Source organism: Loxodonta africana, chromosome 1, assembly GCF_030014295.1.
Source record: "Loxodonta africana isolate mLoxAfr1 chromosome 1, mLoxAfr1.hap2, whole genome shotgun sequence".
NCBI classification, from domain to species: domain Eukaryota; kingdom Metazoa; phylum Chordata; class Mammalia; order Proboscidea; family Elephantidae; genus Loxodonta; species Loxodonta africana.
This window is the reverse complement of record NC_087342.1, coordinates 100,237,145-100,256,015: the sequence shown is the minus strand read 5'-3', so window position 1 is coordinate 100,256,015 and position 18,871 is coordinate 100,237,145. Positions and strand designations below refer to the sequence as shown.

At 48.5% G+C, this 18,871-nt stretch overlaps 1 protein-coding gene across 3 annotated transcripts in view; it reads right to left on the bottom strand.

The window, feature by feature from the left end:
* Nucleotides 1-8,271: 8,271 nt before the first annotated feature.
* Nucleotides 8,272-18,871, bottom strand: part of ZFAND3 (zinc finger AN1-type containing 3) — a 391,346-nt gene continuing 380,746 nt past the window's right edge. For all 3 annotated transcript variants that reach the window (XM_064285442.1, XM_064285438.1, XM_023546106.2), the window contains one exon: nt 8,272-10,672. In XM_064285442.1, the coding sequence (XP_064141512.1) occupies nt 10,518-10,672 (155 nt within the window). In that variant the 3' untranslated portion in view covers nt 8,272-10,517. The remainder of the gene's footprint in view (nt 10,673-18,871) is intronic.

Below are 18,871 nucleotides of genomic sequence, written 5' to 3'. Positions count from 1 at the left end.
GCCAACTCTTCAGACATGGATTGGATTGGACAATGGGTTGGAGAGGGATGCTGGTGAGGAGTGAGCTTCTTGGATCTGGTAGACACTTGAGACTATGTTGGCATCTCCTGCCTGGAAGGGAGATGAGAGGGTAGAGGGGGTTAGAAGCTGGCGAAATGGACACGAAAAGAGAGAATGGAGGGAGAGAGCGGTCTGTCTCATTAGGGGGAGCGTAACTGGGAGAATGTAGCAAGCTGTATATAAGTTTTTCTGTGAGAGATGGTCTTGATTTGTAAACTTTCACTTAAAGCACAATAAAAATTATATATAAAAAAAAAAGTTTGGCTTCTAAACAAAAAGTCTGCAGATCTAATCCACCAAGTGCTCCTTGGAAACACTATGGGGCAGCTCTACTCTGTTTTGTAGGGTCACTGAGTCGGAATCGACTCGATGGCAGTTTTTTTCAGGTTAATGTAGTTTGTACTTCCTTTTGTTCTCCCCCCCCCCCCCCGGCCATATAGGGAGTAGTTTCAGACACCACTGTATCCCCAGCTCACAGCAGGTGTTGAATGAGGGCCACCCTGGCCAGGGCTTTAGGATGAAGATGCCCCTGATGGGACTCAGTTGTGGACCTGGAGCTCCCACCACTGGAGCCTGTGTCCTTGTCACTGCTTCTGCCCAACCTGGGCACCACATCTCCAGCATATCCTTCTCTTCCTCATCTGGGTCTTCCTCCCTCCAAGCCCCCAGCTCCTCCTGCTGCCTGGTGGGTAGGGTGTGTGGACTCCAAAGACCATCCCAGCTCCCCTCTTACCCGTTCAGGGGAGGATCAGCAGATTTTCTGTCTGACCCTGTGACCCTCCTACTCCCAAACCCTTCACCCACCCCCCCCCCCCATCCTCAGTGCAACAACCCAGGCTCTTCCACCTCAAGCCCTTCCTGCTCCCCCGCCAAGGTTTTTGCTCGGCCTCCCTACCTTGCCTGCTTGGGTGTTACCACCTCCACAAAGTCCACAACCTCCAGACCTTACCACCCCATTTGTGCCTACACAGCCCCCTGATCCCCAACATGGGACCTTGTGTGCTGCCTCATGGTGACAGCTGGCCACAGCCTCCTTAGGCCACGAATTCCTGCAACTTCTTTGGACCTGAGCCCCACCCTCCATGGGGGCTGGGGGTAGGACAAGACTGCCTGGAGGTGGCCGCCCAGGAAAAGCCACACGTCAGCCCGACAAGGCATCTTATCAGCACAGTGATGTGTGAACATTATTCCCAGGTCTGGGACTATCTCACTTGCAAATAAACACGAGATGCAACCCTGGGGAGCCAATTAATGTCCGATAGGCCAGGCAGGGACTGGGATGCGGTGCTGGGGAGGGGGGTGGGCAATGAGCCCTGGGTGGGCCCAGGCAGGTTTGTGTGGGTGGGTAGGTGGCACTGCTTGGGCCTCACAGTGAGAGGAGTCACGGGTGTCCTGGAGGCACCAGAAGAGCTAGACACACCCCACTCCAGACCTGGCCCCCTCTTTAACCCGAGGCGAGGTCAGAGCACGAGGGTAACAAGTAAGGTTTTTTTTGTGCTTTAAATGAAAGTTTACAATTCAAGTCAGTTTCTCATACAAAAACTTATATGCACATTGTTATGTGACCCTAACTGCTGTCCCTACAATGTGACAGCACACTCCTTCTCTCTACCATGTATTTCCCATGGCCATTCAACCAGTTCCTGTCCCCCTCTGCCTTCTCATCTCACCTCCAGACAGGAGCTGCCCACATAAGTCTTGTGTCTACTTGAGCTAAGAACATACTCATCACCAGTATCATTTTATGTCTCACGGTCCAGTCTAATCTTTGCCTCAAGAGAATGGTTTTAGTTTTGGGCTAACAGAGTCTGGGGGCCATGACCTTTGGGGTCCCTCCAGTCTCAGTCAGACCATTAAGTCTGGTCTTTTTACTAGAGTTTGAAGTCTGCATCCCACTGTTTTTCTGCTCCATCAGGGATTCTCTGTTGTGTTCCCTGTCAGGGCGGTCGGTAGCCGGGTGCCATCTAGTTCTTCCGGTCTCAGGCTGATGGAGTCTCTGGTTTATGTGGCCCTTTCTTTCTCTTGGGCTCGTATTTCCTTATGTCTTTGGTGTTCTTTATTCTCCTTTGCTCCAGGTGGGTTGAGACCAATTGTTGCATCTTAGATGGCTGCTTCCTAGCTTTTAAGAACCCAGACACCACTCACCAAAGTGGGATGCAGAACGTTTTCTTAATAAACTTTGTTATGCCAATTGACCTAGATGTCCCCTAAAACCATAGTCCCCAGACTCCCGCCCTTGCTACTCTGTTCCTTGAAGTGTTTGGTTGTATTCAGGAAACTTCTTAGCTTTTGGATTATTAGTCCAGTTGTGCTGACTTGCCCTGTATTGTGCGTTGTCCTTCCCTTCACCTAAAATAATTCTTGTCTACTATCTAATTATTGAATACCCCTTTCCCTGCCTCCCTCCCCACCCTTGTAACCAACAAAGAATGTTTTCTTCTGTGTTTGAACCTTTTCTTGAGTTCTTATAACAGTGGTCTCATACAATACTTGTCCTTTGTGACTAATTTCATTCAGCATAATGCCTTCCAGATTCATCGTTGTTCTGTATCATTGAGTAGTATTCCATTGTGTGAACATACCATAATTTGTTTATCCATTCATCTGTTGATGAGCACCTTGGTTGTTTCCATCTTTTTGCTATTGTAAACAGTGCTGGAATGAACATGGGTGGGCATGTATCTATTCGTGTGAAGGCTCTTATTTCTCTAGGATATATCCCAAGGAGTGGGATTGCTGGATCGTATGGTAGTTCTATTTTTAGCTTTTTAAGGAAGGGCCGAATTGATTTCCAAAGTGGTTGTACTATTTTACATGCCCACCAGCAGTGTATAAGTGTTCAGTCTCTTCACAACCTCTCCAACTTATTGTGATTTTTGCATTAATGCCAGCCTTACTGGGGTGAGATGGTATCTCAGTGCAGTTTTGATTTGCATTTCTGTAATGGCTAATGATGGTGAGCATTTTCTTATGTATCTGTTAGCAGCATTAATGTCTTCTTTAATGAAGTGCCTATTCATATCCTTTGCCTGTTTTTTAATTGGATTGTCTTTTTGTTGTTGAGGTTTTGCAGTATCTCGTATATTTGAGAGATTAGGCGCTGATCAGATTTGTCATAGCCAAGATTTTTTTCCCAGTCTGTAGGTTGCCTTTTTACTCTTCTGGTGAAGTCTTTGGAGGAGCTTAAGGGTTTAATTTTTTAGGAGCTCCCAGTTATCTAGTTTCTCTTCTGGTATTTGTACATAATGTTTTGTATACTTTATATGCCATATATTAGGGCTCCCAGTGTTGTCCCTATTTTTTCTTCCGTGATTTTTATTGTTTTAGATTTTATATTTAGATCTTTGATCCAAATATGTGAGGTATGGGTCTTGTTTCATTTTTTTCAGATGGATTCCAGTTATGCCAGCACCATTTGTTAAAGAGACTGTCTTTTCCCCATTTAACAGACTTTGGGCCTTTGTCAAGTATCAGCTGCTCATAGGTGGATGAATTTATGTCTGGATTCTCAGTTTTGTCCATTGGTCTATATATCTGTTGCTGTACCAGTACCAGGCTGTTTTGACTACTGTGGCTGTATAATAGGTTCTAAAATCAGGTAGAGTAAGACCTCCTATGTTGTTCTTTTTCAGTGATGCTTTACTTATCCAGGGCCTCTTCCCTTTCCATATGAATTTGTTTTTCCTTCTCATTAAAAAATGTCATTGGAATTTGGTTCAGGATTGTATCGTATCTATAGATCACTTTCAGTAGAATAGACATTTTCACAATGTTGAGTCTTCCTATCCATGAGCAAGGTATGTTTTCCCACTTATGTAGGTCCCTATTTCTTGCAGTAGTGTCTTGTAGTTTTCTTTGTATAGCTCTTTTTATGTTTCTGGTTAGATTTATTCCTAAGTATTTTGTCTTCTTGGGGGCTATTGTAAATGGTATTGACTTGGTAATTTCTCCTTCAACATTCTCTTTGTTGGTGTAGAGAAATCCAACTGACTTTTTTATGTTTATCTTGTATCCTGATACTCTGCTGAACTCTTCTAATTAGTTCCAGTAGTTTTCTTATAGATTGTTTAGGGTTTTCTGTGTATAAGATCATGTCATCTGCAAAGAGAGGTACTTTTACTTCTTCCTTACCAATTTGCATGCCCTTTCTTTTTCTAGCCTAATTGCTCTGGCTAGGACTTCCAACACAGTATTGAATAAGAGTGGTAATAAAGGGCATCCTGTCTGGTTCCCGTTTGCAAGGGGAATGATTTCAGATGCTCTCCATTTAGGATGATGCTGGCTGTTTACTTTGTGTAAATGCCCTTTATTATGTTGAGCAATTTCCCTTCTATTCCTATTTTGCTGAGTTTTATCATGAACAGGTGTTGGACTTTGTCAAATGCCTTTTCTGCATCAATTGATAGGATCGTGGTTACCTTTTATTTATGTGGTGGGTTAAATTGTTTTTCTAATGTTTAACTATCCCTGCATACCAGGTATGAATCCCACTTTGTCATGGTGAATTATTTTTTTTATATGTTGTTGAACAGAGATTGGCTAGAATTTTGTTGAGGATTTTTGCCTTTAAGTTCATGAGGGATACTGATCTATAATTTTCTTTTTGGGGGGTGTCTTCACCTGGTTTTGATATCAGGTTATGCAGGCTTCATAAAATGAGTTTGGAAATACTCCATCCTTTTCTATCCTCTGAAATACATTTAGTAGTAGTGCTGTTAACTCTTCTCTGGAAGTTTGGTAGAATTCTCCAGTGAAGCTATCAGGGCCAGGGTTTTTTTTCCTTGGGACTTTTAAAATTACCTGGTTCAATCTCTTTTTTTGTTAATGATTTAGTTGTTCTACCTCTGTTTTAGTTTTGGTAGGTAGTGTGTTTCTGGAAATTTGTCCATTTCCTCTAGGTTTTCAAATTTGTTAGAGTTTAACAACTCAGGTTTTCTTCATGGGATATTTGCTGAGGCCAGCAGGCACCCTTGCCACAGGTCTTTATGAGGAGCCAGGTGTGGAGCAGACTGGTCCTCTCACCAACTCCCCACCCCCCCCCACACACACACTCTAGAAGGTGCCCTGGCCTCTTGCCCAGGCACCTTTTCCATCTCAAACTCCCTCCTGTAATTAATAGGAAACTGCCTTAAAATGTAAACTTTGGGAACAGGATTTAAGCCAAAGGAAAGACACTCTAATGGTGAAATGTCAGGTATTTGTCTACAAGCCCAGAGAGATGTTTTGAGTTGCCAGGACATCACGCCATAGAAGCCCATGTAAGCACCAACTTCCAGGCTGGCCTGATTTGAATGAACTACTATTAAGGGAGAGACTCTTTTTCATCAAGTGCTTTGTGCACAGAAGTAACTCAGTAAGCTAGAGCAACCTTTTTGAAAGTGTGATGAAGAAACTGTGGTAAAATATTTGGCTTCTCTGTGGCCACTTTCCCAGAGCTTTTTAACATGTGCTGTGCATTGCGTGGCACTAGCTGCCTGCACCTTCCCAAACTTCTCCGACAACAAAGCCAGTATCCTAGGATGTGCATCTCAGAGGACTTGAGCTCCCTGAAACTCATTTTTGGGAAATGCTGTGACAGACTTGGCATCCCTCTCAACTCCCAGGAAGGGATGGTCCCTTACCATCATTCATTAAAAAAAAAAATTTGAATTGTTACCGATGTTACACATGTGTACCTGTTGGCCGTGGAGTCAATTCTGATTCATACCGACCCTGTGGGACAGGGTATAACCGCCCCGTAGAGTTTCCAAGGAGCGCCCAGTGGATCTGAACTGCCGACCTTTTAGTTAACAGCCATAGCTCTTAACCACTATGCCACCAGGGTTTCCCGTGTAGCTGTAGTAGTGAACAAAAGGCTTACTGTGTTCCCACTTCCACAGAAATCCTCTTTGAACTTTTAGCTTTTCTTCTGCACTTACCTTTGTATTTCTAAATAACATGCTTAGTTTCTCTCTTGAATTTTCCATTTTGGACACTGCTGACTTCCCACTACGGATGATGAGAGCTCAGTTCTCACACACTCTCCACACACACATGCCCACACTTTCTCCCTCCCAGTTCCATCATACATTTTTGTATTACTAAGGCAATAGTATTATTTGTAAGTAAATTTTACTCACAACTAAGTCATGTGGGGTAGTATGGTTGTATTTTTTATTTGGCAATAAATTATTTTCTTCATTTTCTGTGTCTATTTCACATTCATCTGAAACCCTCCCGGTGTAAATAGAGTGTTGACACTTTCTGACCCGTCAGGTCCTCTCGCCAGCCTGGAGCCTGGCCCGCTATGGACGGACGCTGTGGCCTGGGCCAATTTCCACCGCGGGTCCCTTCCCAGCACTCCCCTATTTTCAGGACTGCACATCTCTTCACTCCTCTTCCTCAGGCAGCTATCTGAAAATGGCTGCAAAAGAGGTACATTTTTTGAAGCCCCTATTGTGGAGCCCTGGTCGAGCTGCAGTTAAGCATTCTGCTGTTAAATCAAAGGTTGGCAGTTTGAACCCACCAGCCGCTCTGTGGGAGAAGGGGCAGTTCTACTCTGTCCTACAGGGTTGCTATGAATCAGAATCAACTGGACGGCAAGGGATTTTGTTTTGGTTTGATCAGAGAAAAAGAGGAAGAGCCCTGACAAGCTGGACTGACTGAGTGGCTGCAGCAGTGGGCTCAAACACAGCGACGATTGTGAGGTTGGCACAAGACCAGGCAGTGTTTTGTTCTGCTGTACCCAGGGTCACTGAGTCAGAACTGACTTGACGGCACCTAACAACAACACTGCTATCGTGTCCTTGCAGTGACCCCCCTCTTCCAGGGCAAGTGGGGCTGCTCACAATCCCTGAATCTCTGGCTGGGGCTGTGTTGCTGGATGCTGTGCCCCACCATCCCCTCTTCCTACACTGGTCCTTTGTTAGCATCAGGAAAAGTCAGGGTGCTGAAGGTTTGCACCTGATTGCTGACAGATGACAGGCCAGCTCCTGTGGGCAGGTGGGCTGTATGCACAGGTAGTCCCACTGCTCCTGACTGGGCACCACCCGTTCTAAGGTCATGGGGCCCTTGGCCAGTTCTGCCTTCACCTTACACTTTGATTCCTCTGAAGACTTTTCCTCATCCTTATGACAACGGTGTGGTCCTCATCTTCGCCACTCCTTCAGTCACGCACACCCCTTCCGCATCCCATGGCCCTCCCTTGGGTGGGATTTGGGTCTGAAAGATGCTCCCCTCCCACCACCCCGGGAATCTGGGCATACCCACACCTTCCCGCACATGCTGGTTCCATTTCTCCCCTTCCCAACCACTCTGCAAGTCGATCTCAGAGACGGCACAGCTCTGGGAGGCTGTGGGTACTCCTCTAAGCTGGGGGAGAGGCAGGAGGAAGGCAGCAACCTGCAACCAACCCCCAACTGTCTCACACACACAGGTGTGCTGCCAATGGGCTTCTGCAGTAGTTTCACGTCATTACAAGGCCCAGGGAAGGTGGTGGCTTATGACAGGAAGACCCACTGAAAAGCTCAGAGACATGGGATGAGCAAAGGGCTGATGGTGGAGGCTGTCCCAGGTCTGTTCTTCCATCCATACACCAAGAAGCAACAGGAGCAGCCATGCACCAGGACCAAGCCCCCCCTGAATTGTGCCCCTCAGTGCTCAGGCACCAGTGCCTGAGTTAGAATACCCAACCCCCGAGCCAGGGACCTGGTGGCACAACAGCTGCTCAAGGGGAGGTTCTGGACCCCAACTCCCCTCATTCTGTGCTGGGTCCCAGAGCTACTGCAGCAGGCAGAGGCCAAGCTGCAGCTAAGGTTCTGGCTGGCACTGCGGGGGTGGGGGTCTGACTGCAGCCAAAAGGGCCAGAGGACCCTGCACCCCTGGTAGTGTAGCTGATGCTTCTTTAATCCAGTGAAAACCACCCCATCTTGACATCAGCCAGGGTGCTGGGTTCCTGGGCTTTCTGTTGCCAAACTTAGTGAAGAAGCGCTGCCATTGGCCACACAATCCTACCAGGGCCAGGAGCACGTGTCACCTAAGTCACAGCAGACCAAGCAGCAGGTCTTCCCAGAACCCATGCGGTGATGCAAACCCCAAGCCCCATGCCCACTAGGGAAGAACCACCGGATAAAAACCAAGGAGGCAGTTGCGTGCCCTGGACATGGACGGGGCGAGTCATCTCAGCAACGCAGAGGGCTCTCTGCACAAAGCACCCATCTTTTTGAGCCCTAGCCAAGGAAAGATTTTTTTATTTTTCCAGTTACCCAGGTGGTCTGGCACTTGGGAGAACTGGTGAAACAGAAATCAAAGCATTCATATGATTGGTTTAATTTTTTGTTTCAGCAGGAGAAAAAAGAATAAAGTTACAAGATTCTTTTAATATTTTCACAATGTTAAAACTAAAACTGAGCTCTAGGCTACGTGTGTAAGTAAATCTAGAACACAAAAGGGTTAAATAAGATTTTCTCTTTTAAAGATACAAGAATTTAAGCTTTCCTTACGTTTAACAAACTTCACAGAACAGATACTGCAGGGGAACAAGCCCTTCCTCCCCCCACCCCCCAGCTCTACCGTCATGACGTGAAGGCGGGCTGCGATCCTGTGTGCACCGCCGCCGGGCCCCAGAGAGCCTTCTTCCCGTCGAGGCCTCAAAGGAAGCCGGTGGAGCCTGAGAAGGGCCAGGAAGGGTGCCGGGTGGCCTCTCCAGGGGCAGAGCTTGGTGGGGGCCTAGGCAGGGCCCACCTCACTGAGGATGGCCACTTACTGGCCAGAGGGCCGTGGCTTGACAACAGTGGTAAACACGGGGCAGACCAGCCCCTCTGCTAGGTCTGGGTCCTGAAGCAAGAATTAAGGCTGGAGATTTTGCAGCGGATTCCACTCTGGTGGGGGTGGGAGGAGGGAGTTGGGTGGAGCATGACTTCCTATTTCAATATTTCAGATCAAAAAACATTCGTAGTTGCAGGTGTTCAGCTGTTAATTTGCAGACAGAGTCGAACTGTTTGTTGTTTTAGAAAAAGGAAAGTTGCTGGGTTAAACTATTCCAGCGGCCTACAGCATGTGGGCAGATCCAAGCTGCCTTTCAGGAACCTCCTACTCTTACCTTCTGGATGAGATGGGGCTCGGGCTGTGGGACCCCTGATTTGCCTGCCTACCCACCTCACACAAAGGAAGAAGCAGGCCCATCTCCGCCCTTCCCACCTGGCCTTTGATACTGCAGCTACTGAACTCCCGTCTGTCTACCCACATGGAGGGGCATAGGCTGAGAAATACGCCCCCCACCCCACCAACTCCACCCCCAAGCAAATGTCACTCTCGGAGCTGGGCCACAGCATGAACCCCTGCTCTCAACAAATACAGCCGCTGTCCTTGTGAGCTACGTCACCTTCCTTCCTACACTTGCTTTGTGACAGATGGGCGCTGGTCGTCCTTGGACTATGGGGCTGCATAGAAAGGAGGGCGGAGGCCCCTGCTTCATCCTCCCGGCCCCTGGAGGCCGAGCAAGCCCCGCGGCCCGCGGGAAAGGGCAGAAGCCGAGAGCAGCAGCGACCCCAGCTGCTCCCCAGCACATCTACTGACTCCTACTGGCTATGAAACAAACATCTTGTTAAAAACTCCAATATAGAAATCTAGCTGCAGAGGCCAGTGTGTAGACCCTGGCCGTGGCGGCTGTGCTGCGATTAGCCTTATTTGATCAACTGCCAGATCCCTGCACCTGGCAAACCAGAGCCAGGGGGGCCAGGTGCTCTGGTTGCCTCTTGGGACCACGGATCCTGTATAGAAAAGGTGGTCTCGTTTGTGGGCTACTCGAGTGGAGCTAATTTCCAAAGTGAGGTTATTGTTTCTCCTCTCATGTGATGAGAGAGCTTTTTCATAGTAAGTCAGGTAAAAAATCCTCGTAATAATCTGCCGCCCCACCCCCATCCCAGCTCTGTGGAAGAGCAAGGCCGCCCCCAGCCCAGCCCTGAGGCCGATCTCAGCAGCCGCCTGTGGCCAAGGCACACGTGGCCATCAGGTCTCCCAGCTACCGGGACTAAGAATAAGTGAAGAGGTGAAAGGCTGAACATTAAACAGTTTCTGGCAAAGCCACGTGCTTCCTGGGAACTTGAACACCAGCTTCTACTCCTCTATTAACTCAGAGTCTCCATCTGGAACACTTTCCGCTTAAGGCTTTTTATAAGTTTGACTCCAGCAGTGACAGGTATGTGTTGTTTTAAATCCACTAGCCATGCTCAAAAAAAAATATTCTTCATGTTTTAATTTTATACAATGGCTAGCAGGCACCTTAGTAACCAGCCAGAAATCAATTTCAACCACCATCAACCCCTAAACTACAGTACCAGGATGGCTGGCTAAAGAAAGGAAACAGACTCGCTGTAGTCTGACACGTGCCCAGTACAAGGTGTCTGGCTGACTTTGTCCTAAATAAGGCTAACATTAGTGAACTAAGAACAGCGTCACGTGGCGGCCGCGCCTGGCCTTCAGGAGCACCCCTCCCCGATGCGCTGGCAGGAGCGCCCCACTTTCCGGTCCAGTTTCACCATTTTCATGATGGCTTCCTCTCGGCCGCGGCCCATGTGGTCAAACGTACAGTCATGCTGCTCGGGGAGGCGATGTAACATACAGAACACGTAACCTGCAGCAGCAGAGAAGCAGAGGAGACAGACTGTTAGGGAGGCCTTGCCTTCATGCCGGCCCACAGACTGGAGGGGGGCATCTCAGGGGTGGGCAATGGTCACAGCACCAGCTCCTGCTGCTGCAGAGTTTGTTGTGACAGCCCACCCTTTACATGAGGGGCCATCGCCCCACCTGCCACAGCTCCTCTCCACCCGGGAAGGCAGTCTGACACCCTCAGAGCCCCAAGAGACTTCTCCCTCTGTACTCGGTGCTGCTCGTCCCTGGACTCCTGAGGCCTGGGGCTCCTAGCTGACTGTGACATGGAGACACGCTCCCTCCCCTCCTCCAGCCGCCATGCAGGTGGGGAGCAAAGAGCCACCAGCTCAGCACTTTCCCTGCTCAGGCCAACAGCATAATTTCCATGATAGGACACCCCACTTCTAGGAGGCAGGGAAGGGAGGAGAAATGATTATGACTGATATTACATTCCACCTCCTGGCTACCAGGGCTTGGGGGGGATGGTAGGAGTGATCCAACGACAACCCACAGTGAGTGAGGGGCTCTCGAAGGAGAATGGATTATTTCAAGTGCTAGAAAAGGCACTGCATATAAATAGGGGAAAGAACAGAAATGTTGAGCTCTGGTCTCCACTTCAAAGGAGCCCAATGCCTGAGTCCACTAGTTGGTGGGAGGCCAAGTCCCTGTACTCAGGACCTCCCACGTGCCCTGACCCCCAGAAGAGGAGGGGGCTGCCAAGGAGAGAGACAGGTTCTCTCCTCTTGGAGCCAAGAAGTTCCAGGGAGACGGTGGCAAAGAAGACAAAAAGGAGACCAGAGAGGCTGGTAAAGGAGGGGTTGAGAGGCCTACAGAGCAGGGCGATGGTACAGATGACGTCCTTCTCAGTAGAAAATGAGAGAGGCGCTCAGAGGATCAGAAAACACACCTGCATTCGGATGCAGCTCATTCCCTGCCCCACCTATGGTCAGGTGTGTGGGGGGTACACACCTGAAGTCCCCTCTTCTGTCTAGCCCTCCCTTTTAGAGAGGGTGAGGAGGAGGAGAACTGTGCTGGGAGACACTGGCAGGGCAGGCTGGCTCCTCACCACCTTCTCATCCCATCAGTCGCATCTGGCCACACCTCCCGGCCCCAGGTCCTAGCTGCTAGGCTGGTCCTAATCCATTCCTAAACCTCTCTTTGTGCACCTGGAAAACTCCAAGCAGGGGTCCCCACAGCAGCCCTGCCAGGGTGATGTTCTCCTCATCCATTCATCCATTCATTTTCTAGTCCAGATCCAGGAAGCCATGGTGAATGGGCAGCCACCCCTTGCAAGCTATGGCTTGCCTATCCCCCACATCCTCAACTTCCTTTTGGAAGCCAGGAGTGAGGGTTGGGATTTTAGAAGAAAAGTAGAAGTTGAGGCAAGGACTGAGTGGCTAGGATGGCCAACAGTTTCAATAGCCTTTACTTTTAAGTTTAACTTCACTCAAGGAATATTCCACAGCCTAAGGAGGGTAAGTATGTGTGTGTGAGCTTGCATGTAAATGGCCCGACAGTCAAACTCCTGGGCCCTACGCCCTGAGCTCAAGCTGTGTGCAAGGGCACGTGCACACACGCTGGGGGTCCCAAGTCACCAGGTGGAGCCTGGACCATCCATTTTTGCAAGAAAACACATTATTAACTGCTTCCCAGGGAGAGCAGAGCAATATGTTTGACTCTAAATAGGGATTGGGTTTAAGGAAAAGAACAGAGATGAAATTTTTGTCTCCCGAGAAGCGGAGCTCCCACTTGGTCCAAAAGCAAAGTGAAGATTAATGAGCTCATGTGTTATATTTACTGATAAGTTCATTACTCGAAGATATTGGATACCAGTTGTCTTTCTCCTAAAGGATTCCACAGCTGAAGCATGGATGGCCTCAATATACACCTTCCATCTAACAAGCAAAATCATCCTTTCTGTGCAAAGCCCACCTGGTGCGGGACAGCCTGCCTGCCAGGAAGGGGCCTGGCATCATGACATCTCTGCAGACATTTGTCACCCACTCCTGACACACTCTGTGCTTTCAGAGCCTATAAGAAGGGGTGGGAGAACCCCTGCTGCCCCTCCCTTCCTTTAAAATATTGAGTTGATTCTGGAGAGAAGGTCCCGGGGACTCTTCTCTCCTTCTGATGAATAGTGCTGGTTGACTAAAAGCAGCAGGAAATGGATTACCACTGGAATTAACACGGCTCCTGGCTCAGCTTAACACCTCATTAGTCCAAGGCAGACTGGGGGGTGGGAGAGGCTCCAGTCATGTCCCATACACCTCCCCCCCTCCAACTCTGCTTAGCTAGACAGCCCCCAGCACCGTCCGGAAAAAGAAACAGGGAGGAACCAACACAGCCAAGTCACCGATACTCTCTCTCCACCCACACCCAAGGATCCAGCCCCAAACACCTCTACCCAGGTTCTGTGAGCCTCTGTTACCAACACACCTTGACACCTGGCTTTGATTTTTGAAAGATGAAAACTACTGAACAACAGCTGCATTTTAGGAGCAGAACTGGTAACACTTAGAATACATGACATTCTAGTTCACTGGGGAAAAGTCGGTAGGGGGAGGAATTCTGGAAGGCGAATAACTTCCCAAGTTGCTGCACCAAAGTTATTAAAAAAAAAAAAAAAGATGGCATAAATTAAGCTCAACTCCCTCTCCTGTCAGGGTCACTCACCAAGAGGAAGTTACACACTGGATCTTGTCCCAAATGCTGAGTAGGTATTACACACTAACAGCGGCCAATGGCTAAATGCATTTCAGTGTCAGCTGTCAGGAGTGGGCATGTCCTGGAGATGGGGGGGGGGGGGTGGCAGTGGGAATGATTGCTGGGTGGGACAGATCTTTACCAACTTTTCTTGATACCCACAGATCTGTTTCCCAAAACCACTGCAAGTGTCATGAACTTTCAACTACTCTCTGAATTCTGGAGGCCAAGCTAGGTATGGAGAGGGTTCAGGCTGCTGGAAAGATGACAGTTCTTAAAGATGAACACTGTTTTAAATTTACAGCCTCCGTCTTGGCTAGGTCAGCCTCAATACTTCCTCCATGCCCATCATCAGACAACACTCGGGGACTTTCCACACAGAGCCTGACAAGGAGCCCAGATGGCATGAGAGATCAAAGGGCACTGACCTGACGAACTGAGCCTGACACCCACTCTGGCACTCATCACTCAGGCTGTTATGTACTCCTATTTTTCCCTACTGATTTCAAAGAGTTTCATATAAAAATGGAATTCACTCATTCATATACACACGATCCCATACCTATACTCTCCTTATGACCCCCAAGGTTTGGCCATCATTTAATTTTTAAAACAAGTTTAGTATACTTTTGCTTACTATAAATATATACCATACAGTACTTTGGAGGGACACAGAGGGATACGGGGTAGGGGAACAAGATTAAAAAGGATGCTGACCTCCAAAAGAGAGGAACCCGACCAAGGCAACAGCTTTTGAGACTATGATCTCCCTGTCAAATGTGGTTCAACCCCTGCCCTTTCCCCTGAAAGTCACGTGGAGTCCTTGGAGCCTTGATTACTGGGTTTCCATGAAATACCAGCCCAGGAGCAAGCTGAGGAGTTCCTTTAAGGCTGCCTGAGTTGTTTTCAGTAAATCTGCACAAAATGTGCTCAAGAACTTGTGTGGGTGTTTCTCTGCTTGCTGGCTCTGAAGAGCAATTTAGGATAAGCCCTTGATTAAAAAGAGAGGGTGAAGAGACAGCTCTATAAGCACTTTGTTCCATGACCCACCTTTCCACACCTGCTGGACCGGAGCCTCTCCTGCCACCACCATGCAAGCTGGGCTAGAAGGTCTCCAGAGGGTCTCCGGAAGTGACTCCCCTCAGTGTGAGAAGACCTTCTTCACCTCAGGAGGCAGCATCAGGAGGCGGCACATGGAACAGCAGGGGAGGAAGAGTACGCCTGCCCAGATGGCCACAGCAGCTGAAGCACCCTAAGACTGCCTTCCTGGGGCCCTGCCCAGGCCCGTGGCTGTGGACAGCAAAGAGTAGGGGGAGCAGTAGCCTCCTAGCCTCCGTCATACCAGACACAGGATGTGGCATAAGGCAAAAACGACAATTCAAGGCCTACTAAAACCTCTGTCCTACAGAATCCCCTGTGAAGGAGTAATGCAGAACATTCAAATCACCCACCCTGAACAGAAAGGCCGGGGCTCCTGGTGGGAAGACAGGTACTTCAGTGGAGGCCGCTCACAGGCATCAAACCAGCACGATGAATCCTGCTCTCCTGATGCAGGAATGGGGCCTGTGGCTGCAGAGAGCCGTATGCCTCCCTGGACCACACAGACTTGAAGATGCTCAACACCTGCCGGGCCCTGAAAACAACGTTCCCAGCAAAAAGCGGAACTCTGACCTGACCTTACAGGTTTTAAAGCTAACATCTGAAACTCACACAATTCATTCAGATGCTCTCATCCATAACTAAACCTCACCTCTGCTCACACAGGGAGGGATGTAGGTATTCTGAGATGGGCTCTACAAGACAGAGCAATTTGCACAAACGCCATTAGCCACGGATGACATAACACCCAATACCTTGCTCTAAAGCAAGTGCTATCAAAGTTTAGCAATATTTTCTGTTTCACTAACTTGTTTAATAATATTTTTTAAAAAAGACAATGGCTGTCCAAGAGGAACACTCAGAGGCCTCCTTACCCTGTGCTCTTAGGAGTGCTAGCAGGTGACCCGTCTGCCAGTCCTTTCCATCCATAGGCCATGGGGAGTGGCCACTGCACCAGAGGCAGGGAAGATGGGTGGAACAGGGAGCTGAAGAGCAGAAGGAGGAGGCATCCTTCAGTCCCACACTTGGTGGCACTCCACCCTTGGCTGAGGCCCTGGGCCCAAGGGAGCTGAGCAGGGGGCTGGAACTGTCCTTTATCATGGAATTTCCTGGGGCGGGGGATAAATAAAGTGATAACCCAAATTCCCATGCAATGTCTGAGCCCTTGACATTTTTATTCAATCTCTACAAGACGGAAATGTTGCTTACCAGCTTTATCTGGAAGCAAAATGCACCCTCCATGCAAATCGGCAAAACCGGGCAGCTCTGAACACTTTTGGACTTTAATTAAACGTTTGTTTTCTTGCAGGTCCCCCTCTTGGAGGCTCCTCAAAAGCAGCCCTTTTATTAAAGCCACAGGCCTTTTGTACCAGGCTGGGCCTTACCTCCAGCTCCTTGGTTGTTTTTACCTCACTTCCAAGAAACGCTTTATACTTTCCTGTTCATCTGAATTTCAAGTTGTCAAAGGTTCAAGCAGAAATGACAAGCCTTGGGGACTAAGGTACTGTAAAAAGGATCTGCTGGTGTGCAGCCTGGGGGGCGGCATATGCGTGCTGGCTGGCACACTCATGCCTGTCTCTGCACATCTGCTCACAGGCCCAGGCGGATGATCCAGTTCTGCGGTAAACCAGGGGCTGTACCTACAGGTACATATGGGCTCCAGGAAATGGAACCTATCCAAGACCTCCAGAAGCTTACTAAGAAACCCTAGGTAGCCAATCCTCCAACCTCAACTCATCAATGGGTGTCACCTGATATCTAAAATGTCTGTTTAAAAAATAAATGACACATATGCCTCACCCACGTGTCTGAAACAACCAGGCAAGCTCATTTTAAAAAAGAATCGCTTTTTTCCAGCAAGGTAAAGCTTTCTTAAAGTTCAGGACAGCTAACTGACCTCACAGCTCATTTTTAAGTGCATGTTGGGAACAGCAGGTGGTTACAGGAAAGCTTGCTGGAAAGCATTAGCCATTTATACTCCCACCAGCAGCAATCCCTGGATTATACCGTATCTGCTGACCCAATGCCCAAGGCAGAATTTGTAGCACGGAAATGTATTAAAGGATCTTAATGCATTTTATTTCATCAGGCTCGTGGTACAGGCAAAGCAGCTGCAGGTGCTTCGGGAATGAAATGCGTCTGCTTTACATTCTCCTCCAGCCCTGGCTTTCCAGGGCGGAGGCGGGGGAGGAAATCATTACGCTCCCAGAAACAGAACTGGATCCCCGGCTCACTGAGTTGTCTGACCCAGGGCTCTGCTGGGCTGGGGAGAGAACTGGTAGATGGGCCCAGGTCAGATGCCCACAGCACCTGGACCAAAACCACAGTGAATGACTAGGCTAGGCTTCTGTCGGTCCACCTATTTTTCAAAGGGAAAGAGAATTCGCAATTTAGAAAAACCTAGTCTGCTCCTCAACATTTTAATAAAAACCATGAAATCATAACAAGACAATTCTACAACAAAATCAGCTATTTTTCCCTAAAATTAATTAAAATATCAGATATAAGCTAAATGTCAGAACAAAAAGCAATGTGATAGAAGTCTGAGACACAAGAGCCTTTGAGTAAAGAACGGAGAAGGCAGCTGTGCAGATTCAGCTGTGGTCTAGAGTATTCCCTTGGTCTGGGCCGTCATACCATTTTAAGATGGCAGTCAGCAGTGAAGGGAAATAAAATCGTGTCACAGTTCAGCTTAATGAAGCTCCAGAAGCAGTTTGTACAGACGTCATCTTAAAAGTTTAAAAATTCACCACTGTTGATATCCTTTATTACTGTCTCTCTAGACAGCCCTATTTCTTGCAAAAACTCTAATTACCTCTTTCCTCTCCTCTATGGGGAACATTTGCCCTGTCCCAGTAATGTCTCCTTCTATCGCCCGACTCAAGCAGTCCTCACTTCATCTGACATTCAGAAAACAAGCCTTCACACTCTTCATTCTTGCCTCCACCTGAGAAAAACCTACTTTTGCAATTGTATGTGTGTTGGCGGGGGCAGGGTGGAATGGTGCCCACACCAAGAAGGCCATTGTGCAGTCAGCTGTCCTCTGAGCAAGCCCTCTGACCCCAGTGCAGCAAGAAGGCGGCTGGCTGCAGGCTCACATCATGCTAGGCTGTTTTTTCTAGAGATGAACATGTATTTAAAAACTAAGAGAAAATGGCTAAAGGCAGGTTTTGCCACAGGAATAATGACTTGTTCTTTCAAACATGATTTCATTTCAACAGCTAAAAGCAGAAGGCATTAACCACTTGGTACCTTGGGCGGTTTTTAGTGTCCACAAAGCCCTTGGAGGTGTGCGCTCCCGGCCAGTCTCCTCCCCTCAGCCCCTGGCCTCTGTGTGGGTCTAAGGAGCACAGTGTTGTACTGGCAGGAAGTTTTTGCTTTTTGCATGACCTTATCCTCCCTTTGACAGGTCCCTGGTTTGTTTGGTTTTCTCTTTCAGCATTTCCTTGCCCTTTAAAAGATTATCTTCTCAAATTGAGCAGTCTCCTAGAAAACCAGTTCCAAAGCTGCAGTGGAGGTGAGGTGAGGTGAGGGGCCACACTTATGCTAACAAGTGTCACCGAGGTCACAGCCTGGTCCTTGGGGCAGCTCTGCCACCAGGCTCCTGGAACATGGCTTAGCAGGAAGCTGTGGCCTATTCAGCCAACCCTGAAGGCTTACAGACAAAAGAGCCAGTTCTTCCAAGTCACAGAAGGTCCGAGTGGCAGTGCTGTTAGAAGGCCAATGTTAGAGGGCAGCAGGCTGTAAATGCCATGCCTCACTCCACTTTGCCCATTCTCTCTGCTAGCCCTTTTGGTCCACATGCTGGGGTGGTAGCTGAAGACAAAGACCACAGACCAGAGTCGGGAAGAGACCTGTGGCTTCACTCCAACCCTGCTGCCATGCCAAGTCCTTCAACAGGAGAACCTCAAGTTCTCTCTTTCAGGAAAATCCAGTGAGAAGTGTGTGCTTTGGAGCCCAAGTATGGGTTCAAATTCCAGCCACAGTGCTTTGACAGTTGTGTGGCCATTAAACCTTCCAGAGCCTCAACTGTCTCTCCATAAAATGGGGTTGTTATGGGCATTAAGGAAGAGAATCCACATGAGGCACCTGGCACATGCCAAAGGAAGGGTGGCCGTTCCTGGGATGGCTCTTCAAGGTGCTGTCATCCCTCTCACCTTACACAGGAGAACTAATGCACTGGGTGTCAAGGCTGGGACCCCCTCTTGCTCAACCATGCTTGTTCCTTACTCTTTCACCCATATGTCTTTCTTTCTGTTCCACCCTCTTTTACCCCTCAGTCTAGACTCGGGCTCTCTCCTCCTTCAGCAGATTCATAAAATCCTTTCTTCTCTGAGAAGTCACTGCTAACAAAGGAAATGAGTACGTGATGTACAAGTTT